The 11,480-nt window shown below is 41.5% G+C and overlaps 1 protein-coding gene across 1 annotated transcript; it reads right to left on the reverse strand.

The window, feature by feature from the left end:
• Nucleotides 1-6,564: 6,564 nt before the first annotated feature.
• On the reverse strand, nt 6,565-7,518 carry LOC132583435 (olfactory receptor 14A16-like). Its single transcript, XM_060255071.1, has one exon. It carries the CDS (start codon nt 7,516-7,518, stop codon nt 6,565-6,567), a length of 954 nt encoding a protein of 317 aa, XP_060111054.1.
• Nucleotides 7,519-11,480: the final 3,962 nt, after the last annotated feature.

An 11,480-nucleotide genomic window follows, 5' to 3' on the forward strand; every position in this document is an offset into this window, starting at 1 on the left:
TCGTGGATCTAACGGCACCGCTGTGGGTGAGAATAACTGGATCTTTATCCTTTGTACCATTGACATTGCTAAATCAAAACCTTAAGCGCTTTATCCATGCCCGAGCCCTAATTGACTCAGGGTGCACGTGGGAGATTATCACCCCAAAATTAGTGGACGCTTTGGGGCTGATACAGAAACCTCTACCCCACCCGATCCAATTCGAACAAATGGACGGGACCGTAATGCGGGGAGAGCCTTGTGTAGAAGAAACCCAGGGAGGACCGGTGGGGATAGAAGATAATTGGGACATAGAAGTGTTCGTGATCGCCCCCTCTTCCTCCTTTGATTTGGTGTTGGGGGTCGGGTGGCTAGCCAAGCACCTACCGGATATACAATGAGGGGACCAAGCAATAGACTTTACTGACAGAAGATGCAAGCACCATCACTGGCTGGGGGGTCTGGGGGCCTAATCCTCCCCCCAGGAACAAAAAGATGTGTGTGTCGGTGGAAGAGTTTCAATCCATCCCCTGAGAGTACAGAGACTTATGTAGAGTGTTCAGCGAGGAGGAGGCGAATGAACTTCCCCAGCACCGAAGCACCGACTGCGCGATTGAACTAACCCCCGGGCAAGAGCTGCCCAAAGCCAAACTATAGTCCATGGGGTGGGCTGAGAAGGCAGAACTAAGAAAGTTCATAGACGAAAACCTCAAGAGGGGCTTCATCAGGCCAGCCACCACCCCACACGCTGCGCTGGTACTATTCCGGAAAAAGAAGGATGGGAGCCTTAGGCTTTGCACTGATTTTTGTGGGATAAATGGGATCTCAATGTCCAATGCGTATCCCATCCCCCTGATCAAAGATCTACTGAGTACAGTGTCCAAGGGGTCCATTTTCGCAAAACTGGATCTAAGGGATACGTACTTTAGAGTACGGATCAAATGGAAAATCGCGTTCAACACTCCAATGGGGCAGTTGTAGTACCTCATGATGCCTTTTGGATTACAGGGGGCTCCGGGAGTGTTTATGAACTTCATCAATGAGGTCCTGGGAGAATACCTGTACAAGGGGGTAGTGGTGTACCTGGATGACATCATTATTTATTCAAAGGACATGGCTTCCCATGTACAGCTAGTGAGGAAGGTGCTCACAACCCTGTATAAACACAAGTTGTATGCTAAGCTGTCTAAGTGTGAATTCCATCAGACCGAGCTTGACTATCTGGGATTCGGAGTTTCCAGAAAGGGACTCGCCATGGATCCTGCCAAGATACAGGCAGTATTAGATTAGGCAACCCCAAGGACATGTAGACAGCTACAATCTTTCCTCGGATTCGCAAATTTCTATAGGACCTTCATTCAGGGGTTCGCCCAAGTGATGTTACCCCTGACAGACTTGCTTAAGATTGTGGCTCACAGTTCGTTGCCAACTTTAGGTGGGAGTTTTGCAAACTAATAAGCATGGAGCAGGGGTTGAGTTCCACCTACCATCCTCAGACAGACGGGCAGACGGAACATGCAAATGTGCTTCTGGAACAATATTTACGGTGCTATGTGAACTACCAACAAACTAATTGGGTTTGCAGTTTGCAGAATATGGATACAACAATAGCCTTCATAGCTCCACTAAAGCAACCCCATTCAAGATTGTGAATGGCTACGAAGGGAAGCCATTCCCACTGTTGCCCAGCGACAGCAGGGACAAACCTCCCTCCTCTTGTCAGCAATGGTGGGAAACACTGGGGAAGGGATGGGCCATAATTCAAGAGAACCTTGAAATGGCCAAACGGGCAAAAAAGCACACTATGACAAAAAGCACTCCCCAGAATGGGATTTTAAAGTGGGAGAAACTGTGTTCCTGTCTACCAAGAATTTGCCCTTAACGCAAACCTCCAGAAAGCTTGCTTTCAAGTATTTGGGGCCATTCAAAATAAAGAGAGTGATAAATAAAGTGACAGTAGAACTTGAGTTACCAAAACTGTTTAGTAAAATTCCTCCTGTTTTCCATTGCAGCCTTCTTTGGCGAGATCCAGGGGCTACGAGTTGGCACCCTCACCCGCCGGAGCCCAAACCTATTCAAGTGAAGGGTCAGAGTCATCATGAGGTGCAGGAGATATTGGATGCGAAAAAAAGAGAGGGGTATTGTACTTCCTAGTGCGCTGGAAGTATTCCCCCCCCCCTGTTGTGATGAGTGGGTGAAAGCATCTGAACTCCGAGCACCGCTTCTCTTAAAAAGATTTTACCTACTGCACCCAGACAAACCCCGAGCAAGAGCTTGGGGGGGGGCAGTATGTCAAGCACATTGTATCTTTATTTTCTGTTATAGTATTCAGAATATAGAGTTGTTACTAACCCTGAATTAAACTGAGGCACATCAAAATAGCAGCCCCCCCCCCTTGAGTCTCTCGCTTTCACTAACAAATGCAGGAATGTCCTCTTTGAAGATAAGACCTCCTGGGACATGTTCCCAGGCCCAGCCAGGCCTGCACCCAGGATGTGCTAGCCGCAATATAGATAAAGGACCCAGTGTGTGAATTTCACACGTGAATGTAGAATTGTTTTTTTAAATAATTTTTATTACAAACTCAAGAAATACAGTAATACAATCTTCGAATCATCAGTACCCTATTACAAACCTATACCACTTTTTCAAATTATAACAAACCAATACAAACATAAAAAAGGAAAGGAAAAGAAAAAAAAGAGAGAGAAAACAAGGCAGCTATAACAATCTTCATATATTCACTAAATTATAGTATATATTTCAAATCTTAATTTCTCAACTCCCATTTACCCTTTAGTTACACCTATAACTCCAACTTTTCCTTCTTTTTCAGCTCTACCATTAATCCAACTATAAAACTTTTCCCATTTTTTATTGGCCTGAGCTTTGGGTTTCCCATTAATAATTGCCATCAATATATCTGCCTCCGCTGCCTGGAAAACCTTATCTATCACTTCTTCTAACCTTGGGCAATACGTTTGTCTCCAATATTAAGCGAACAAAATTCTGGCAGCTGCAAGGATATAACTTATCATACAAATATCATCTTTAGAGATCTCCTTTCTAACCATAGACAATAACATTACTTCCGGTTTAAACTGACAGCCAATTTTTAACCTCTCAAGAATTCATAAATTTCAATCCAATATTTTTTAGCTACACTACATGTCTACCATAAATGGAAAAAGTACCAATTTTTTGTCCACACTTCCAGCACTTTGGGGAGAGACTCAGGTTAATTCTTGTTAATTGAACCAGAGTTACATACCATCTGTGGAACATTTTAAAAAGATTTTCTCTAAAATTTATCACTTTGATCTTATAATTTATTTGCCACATTCGTGACCACTGCTTCAACTCGATAGACTTTCCCAAATTTTGTGCCCATTTTATCATCACCACTTTAACAACTTCATCCTCCAATTTCAGCTGCATCAAGTAATTATAATTTTTTTTTATTAATTTGTTCTCTTTGGATAGCAGTAGCTTGTCAAGATCAAAATTCCCTTTTGTAAAATCTTTATATTTATCTTTATTATATTTAGCATTTACTTGCATAGTTAACCACCAGTCCATTTTTTTACCCTGTGATTCCAATTTCTCCTTTGTTCTTAAAGTATCATTATCCTTCAACAAATCTTGATATCTCACCACATTAGAAAAAACAAATAATTGTGGTTGTGTGGAAACTTCTCCTGGAGATATCCACCTGGGAGTCTTATGGTATATCATTCTCTTGACCTTTAACCATACATTATAAATAGATTTATGAACTAAATGATTTGTAAAATACTTTTGCCCTTTTTCAATATACCACATATTAGCATGCCATCCCAATTTAAGATCATGCCCTTCTAATACTAAAACTCTTTTATTCTCCAGACAAACCCAATCCTTCAACCATACCATTGCGTTTGCCACATAATACGTCTCCCAATCCGGGAGACCCAACCCTCCATTTTCTTTTCTGTCCCAAAGGATTTTCCGTTTGATCCTTGGTTTCTTGCCAATGTAGAATTGTTTATAGAACCTTTGATGTGCCATTTTAAAGCATGTATTCTAGTGTTACAAAGTATCAGTTCCAATTCTCAGCTCCAATGAGCCACATGGATTATCAATAAACCAAACTTTGTTTCAAAATCCAAGGACTGGTTATTTTGAAATCTCATGCTTGACAGATTAAACATTTGGAACACTTTTCCTATGAAGAAAGGTTAAAATGCTTGGGGCTCTTTAGCTTGGAGAAACGTCGACTGCGGGGTGACATGATAGAGGTTTACAAGATTATGTATGGGATGGAGAAGGTAGAGAAAGAAGTACTTTTCTCCCTTTCTCACAATACAAGAACTCGTGGGCATTCAATGAAATTGCTGAGCAGTCGGGTTAGAACGGATAAAAGGAGCAACTTCTTCACCCAAAGGGTGATTAACATGTGGAATTCACTGCCACAGGAGGTGGTGGCGGCTACAAGCATAGCCAGCTTCAAGAGGTGGTTAGATAAAAATATGGAGCAGAGGTCCATAAGTGGCTGTGTGTCTGTGTGTGTGTGTGTATATATATATATATATATATATATATATATATATATATATATATATATATATATATATATATATATATATATATATATATATATAAAAATAAATTTTTGGCCACTGTGTGACACAGGGTGTTGGACTGGATGGGCCATTGACCTGATCCAACATGGCTTCTCTTATGTTCTTATGTTCTTACTAGGGTTCTGATAAACCTTAACTCTCTTCCAGTAACTGAAATGGTTTCAGTTTCCAAATGCAACTCCTGAACAGAGGAATAATCTTCAATATTCAATACTGATTAGAAGACCTGTTCAAGTATTGCTTTATGTTTATCATCAAGGTTTTAGGAAGTAGAGTACCACACTGGCATTCCTTAGTTCTATAACATATACCAGGGGTGGCCAACGGTAGCTCTCCAGATGTTTTTTGGCCTACAACTCCCATCAGCCATAGCCAGCATGGCTGATGGCTGGAGCTGATGGGAGTTATAGGCAAAAAACATCTGGAGAGCTACCGTTGGCCGCCCCTGACATATACAAACCATTATGATGCTAAATTTGTTTACATCTTCTCAGGGATGGTCCTGGTCCTGAAATCAGCAACAGCCTATTCCCAGCCTTTGGAACAACTCCTGATGGGAAAGTGACCAACAGGAGCAGCAAAAGTAGTCGCCTTAGGGTTGCTACAGTTAGCAGGGGCTGGACAGAAACACCAGAGGTTCAGCCCAGAAGATAAGATGGTGGTGAGTGTGTCGGTGCCATATCACCGGGAGAGCAAACCATCACTGGGAAATAAGGAGAACCAGCAACATGGACATTCACTGGGAAGCAGAAAGCCTAGTGAGAATTTCCATTCTAGCAGGCCTCCTGGGCCAAGCAATCAGGGGGCAGCAGGCATTCCCAGGTGGGACCTCTCAAAAGGGAGAGAAGGTAGGATGGAACCAGCTTGACCCTACTCTGTTAGGCTAGGTCATCCAGAGAGCAGTGGATTGGCCATAGCTGGGGATGAGGCTGGGCCAAACCTAAGCCATATAAAGAAAATCCCAAAAGAGGCTGAGAAGGAAGCAATGGATTATGACCCAAGATTGCAAGAACAGGCACTCAGGAAAGAGTGAGGAATCTAGGTGATACAACCCCCTATTTTGAGGCCCAGAGAAGCTCATAGGTTAACATCCACATGACAGCAGAAGGATGGCTTAATAATGTGCATTCCATTTCCCTTATAATCTCTGGAAGATGATTTTTGTACTTGAATTACTTACAGTGAATTTCATATTTTTGTAATAGATCTATTTGCTTACTTTATTTCCTTCATTTATAGTATGCCACTCCTGCTAAGATAGTTTACTACTACCAATAGCAATACAGTACATACAACCAACAAAACTAGAGAACAGTGCACTAAGTCACAGTGTAACACAGACAATAAAGGATGTTTGCAATGTTGATTCTGCATCATAGAATAGAGATGCGACTCCAAAAATGGGTTAAACTGGGGCTTTATTAATAGAAGATCTAATAAAATAAAATAAAATAAAAAATAAAAGATCTGCCATAGTAATGCCAACTAATTCCTACTTAGGACCTAAAAGTTTTATCGCTGAAGTTGCTCACAGCAGAAACCTCAAGAGAAAATTTCTAAGTATTCGAAATAAATAAATGGACCAATAATAGATACATTGACCAACCAAAAGACATTTACCTTCCTTCTCTAATAATGAAAGCCTGAGAAAGACTCCTTAAAATTCCTCCTTGAACCAGAATTGAGCAAGCATGTCACCCATTGCTATTACAAAAACTCACAGTGATAGAGCAAAGTGCCATCTCAGAGGAGAGAGGGGTTGCTTAAATACAATATCTCAAATGCTTTTCTGATTGACTCATCTCTCAGACTAATACTTCATTCCTCACAAGGGATGGGACAATTCCTATGGCTGGACTTGGAGTTATTATTTATATTTAATAAGGTATTGTTTGTTAACAGTTCTCCAAAAAGGGAAATTTTGTTTGCCTCTTTTTCAGCACTCTTTCTTCTTCTAAAGAAATCATGCAATTAGTTTCTTAATTTGGAGGGGTATTTTCAACATGCCCTCTTGAATATCCTTGTTCCTGAGGCTATAAATGATTGGATTCAGAAGTGGTGGTGAAACAGTGTACACAACAGCAGAGATCAAATCCAGAGTTGGAGAAGAAAGTGCTTTGGGCCTCATGTAAGAAAAGACAGCTGTGATGATGAATAAAGAAAAGACAGCCAAGTGGGGAGTGCAGGTGGAAAAGGCTTTGTGTCTGCCTTGAACAGATGGAATCTTCAGTACTGTAGAGAAGATGTAGCCATAGGAAACAAAGATGAATACAAACATAAAGGAGTCCACAATCAGCCCAAGAACAAGAATTAGTTGTTCATTAACTTTTGTGTCAGTGCAAGAGATCTTTTGTAGTTGAGGGATGTCACAGAAAAATTGCTCAATAACATTGGACCCACAGAAGCTTAGCCTGAATGTGACACTAGTTTCTAACACTGCATGCATCACACTGCTTATCCAAGTGGCAGCTGCCATCTGAGCACAGGCATCCCAATTCATGATTAATCTGTACTGTAGAGGATGGCAGATGGCTACGTAGCGGTCATAAGCCATAACAGTGAGGATGGCAAGTTCAGCAGTGACACACATGACAACAAGGAAGACCTGTGTGATACATCCAAAGAAAGAAATATGTCTGTTATTTGTCAAGGAAATGGTCATTGATTTGGGAACAGTGGTAGAGATGACACAAGTATCAATCAGTGATAAGTTCACCAAGAAGAAGTACATGGGGGTATGGAGGTGATGGTTCAGGGCCACAGCTATGACAATGAGGCAGTTCCCAATTATAGCTAAGAAATAAGTGGAGAGGAAAATCACAAAATGCAAAATTTGCATGTCACGGTCATCAGAAAATGTCATCAGAAGAAACTCTTCCACAGTGGATTGATTAGCTATTTGATTCCTTACAGCCATTCTGTGGAGACAAGGGAAGTTAATGATGAAGTACATCCACTTTGATGCAGTACATCCCATTTTGTCATCTTGTTTTAGGCTATCAAACTGGGAGTCTTTATCCTCCCAGAAGAAATGGCTTCTGGATCTCAGTTTCTGCTATTAACCTCAAAGTTCTTTTGCTAACTCTGTTTATTTATTCTTTTCTTTTAATTAATTAAAATCTTATCTCAAATTTACCAAACTGCATGGAATAGCACACACTGGAAATCCCCATTTATATCTTAACGTTATCAACAGTTTCGTCTGCAACAAAGAAAACCCACCCAGAATTCTTCATGACTAAGTGACCCAAGAATATTTGTTAGCAAAAGCTATGGGTTCATAAACTCATGTGAATGAAACAAAGAGTTTCTATTCTATATATCTCTACTTGCACTGTTCTTTCAAGGAGAAAGGGAACTGTAAAATGTGACAGCTAGATCTTGTCTGAGTTTCTAAATTTCCTCATCCATAAAGCTCCTTTGTCTTCATATTCCTTTCAAAACTGAAGTCCATAGCATCTGAAGAGAATGCCGAATGTAGTATGCAATTTAATATAACAGGATAAAACTCACCTCTTCCATTGCTTCTCTCAGTAGATTAGTGTATCTTTGTGTCTTGAGTTTGATCTTTATTGGAAGATCTGTGTTGTGGAAAACAGAGTGACTCATCTCTGTTTTCTTCAGGGAGTTGGATTAGGGATTTGCACCACTGAGAACATCATGGTAATATTCAATGATGTAATCTGTGGACTCTTTTCAGTGAAGCCTATTCATTTCTCAGTTGCCAATCAACATGTGTAAGATTATCATGTGAACAAATAACCAGTGTCATATCATATATGTATATACCAACTACAGGACTTGCAGTGTGCCCTCGTTTGTATTTGTTTATGTTGCTGATGCTGACTATCAGGGCTTTTTCTTTTAAAGCAGGAACTCCTTTGCATATTAGGTCACACACCCCAATGTAGCCAATACTCCAAGAATTTACAGGGTTCAAAGTACAGGATCTATGGTAAGCTCCAGGAGGAATGGCTACATCAGAGGTGTATGGCTTAATATGTAAAGGAATTCCTGCTACAAAAAAAGCCCTGCTGACCATGTAAGTAAAATATTGATGTACTTTTGCAGTCTATTATGTGGAGTATCCTGGAGGCATGGAGCACTGCTTTCCTGCATAGTTGTTGCAATTAACAAAACCACAGGAACAATTAATTTCCTCTGTATCCCACATGATTTCCTCTTTCCCTTCTTCTGGCAGCCTCCTCATATTCTCTTCTTTTCTTATGATTCCTTCTCTCCTCACTTACCTCCCTCCCTATCTTTTATCTACACACCTTTAACTTTATTTATTATATACTAGATGGGTAACTACTCACCCTGCTCACAATATGTAATAATAGTTTGAATATGGAATGAGCAACTCCACCCTCACTGTCTGTGCTGCTTTGCTCATCATTAGGAGGGAAAAGTATCTTACATTGTTCTCATTCCTTTCATTTTATTGTTACAACTACTCTGCCAAGGAGGCCTGGCTGAAATGGTGTGACTGACAAAAGGTTGCTAGCCACTTTCCAAGGAAGGGTGAGTATTAGAATCCAGGTCTGAGTGGGAATTGGAGGTAGAGAAGCCTTGTATTTGGCCTGCAAACAATAATAAAGCAGAACACAGTAGAAAATTCAAACCCAAAACAACAAAGCAACTGTGTGGCCAAACAAGTCACTTAATATCTTGAACAAATTTACTTCAATAACCTTCTACACAAAAGTATCTTATGCAATACAAAGTGCTACAAGGCAACACATAAATAATCTCATAGTCCAAAGAGTCTTGTAAAAAACCACTAAGGTGTGGTCAAACCATGATAGTTCCAAACATGAACGGAAAACATTAGGAAAACATTTCTACAGTGGCTCACGCTCATGGGAGCGTTTGCTTTGAGCATGAGCCACAGTAGAAATGTTTTCCTAATTGCAGTACAAAGGAGGATGTTTTCATTGATTTGCTCTTGAAAAAGTTGGAACTGCTCTTGGGCGGTTGTTCGAAACACGCAGCAAGCCATGTTGACGAACGCGTTGAGAGCTTCTATCTTCATTGTCGTGCTCGGAAGGTGGAGAGGAGAGAGAAGGACTGTGCTACAGTCATCCTCTGAACATATTTTCACCACTCTGTTCATGTTTGGAACTATCATGGTTTGACCACACCTTAGTAGTTTTTTACAAGACTCTTTGGACTTTGAGATTATTTATGTGTTGCCTTGTGGCACTTTGTATTGCATAAGATACTTTTGTGTAGAAGGTTATTGAAGTAAATTTGTTCAAGATATTAAGTGATTTCTTTGGCCACACAGTTGCTTTGTTGTTTTGGGTTTGTATTTGGCCTGAGCAGGATTAAGATTGCCAGGAAATACAACAACCTCATATATGCAGACGACACCACTCTAATGGCAGAAAGTGAAGAGAACCTAAAGAACCTCTTGTTGAGGGTGAAAGAGGAGAGTGCAAAAGTAGGCTTGAAACTAAACATAAAAAAAACCTAAGATCATGGCATCCAGCCACATCACTTCTTGGCAAATAGAAGGGAAAGAGATGGAAGTAGTTGTCGGTGCGGTAGTTAGCAGAGTGAGCTTCGTGACGTGCCCGACACTGAGCTCCAGGAAAGAAATCAGCCAGACACCTGCAGCTAGTGCCAAAGTAGTGTATTTACAGAGTATACAGTAAGTGCTCACTAGTGCAGTCCAATATGTTGATTACACAGACAAAATGCTCCGCCAGACAGCTAACCCTCGAAGAGAGACCCGTGTGTTGCACACACAGCTTACTTATAGTTCAGTCAGCCAATCCTGGCTGTGCAGTGTCATGCTGACTCAGCATGTTCCTTCACCTGTTCTCAGCTGGCTCAAACCAGCTTGCTGATAAGGTCACTGTGACCTAGCATGCCTGCTAGATCACCATCTGTCAAAGCAGAGCTGTCATACTGGGTTAAGATAGATTCATACCTCAACACACCTCCTAATCTATCGAACCCAGTGCACCCAACCACAGTGATTTCCGACATTGGATACAGTTTACATGTTCACATCTGGTAACTGTACACCATACTCAATGTCCTGCATGGTTATACATACATGCTTTCACATTTGGTACACAGACAGCAATGTTACATGCTTCTCATATATACAAATTTACAGCTTCCAATCCAGGAACTCATTATCACTGTCCTGGTCAGCCAGTTCTTTCTGGCGTTTGGCTTCAGCCTCCTTATTCCGTGCCTCACACTCTGCCACCCAGACCTTCCACGCCTCAGCCTTTTTTCTGAGCGTTTCCTGGAACCCTGGTGGGTCTGGTTTAATTACCCATGTAACATAAGGCACCTTATACCTGGCAGGAGGGATGCCCTTTGTGGCTCTAGTGGATACTCTCGTACTTGGACCAGCCTCGTCTCCTTCAGGCTGGTCTGTTGCCACCTCCTGGCCTGCCGCCTCCTGTTTTTCAGGTTCCACCTCCTGTTAATTTAGAGGTTGCACCTCCTGACTCTCAAGTTCTGCCTCCTGACTTTGCATCTGAGGCTCTGTGCCAGCTTTGGGCTCACCTTTCCCTGGCCTACCGTGTGCCATCTCCTGGGCTGGAGATTGTTGTTCCTGCTTAATTACCCTTGGCAGGACTCCAGCATCATTCTCAGTAATTGGCAGGAGTACAAATTCTCTCTTATCAGAGTGTAACTGCGGCCACCTGGCTGCCTCGTTAAACTGAGCGGTCTTACAGAGCTTTATTTTCTTTCTCTTATCGCAGAAGCGATAACACCTAGCTTCTGGCTTGTAGCCCAGAAAAGTTAGGCTCTCTGCCCGGCTATCCCCCTCCCTTCTGTTCTCGGAGTGGATGCCAACCCAGGCTTGTGTCCCAAAGACTTTCAGAAACTTCAGGTTTGGAATCCTATGGA

The sequence above is a fragment of the Heteronotia binoei genome, chromosome 15 (genome assembly GCF_032191835.1).
Source record: "Heteronotia binoei isolate CCM8104 ecotype False Entrance Well chromosome 15, APGP_CSIRO_Hbin_v1, whole genome shotgun sequence".
NCBI classification, from domain to species: domain Eukaryota; kingdom Metazoa; phylum Chordata; class Lepidosauria; order Squamata; family Gekkonidae; genus Heteronotia; species Heteronotia binoei.

What these genes read in the sequence shown, in the direction of transcription:
- LOC132583435 (XM_060255071.1), bottom strand. Translation starts at nt 7,518, where the DNA reads ATGGCTGTAAGGAATCAAATAGCTAATCAATCCACTGTGGAAGAGTTT.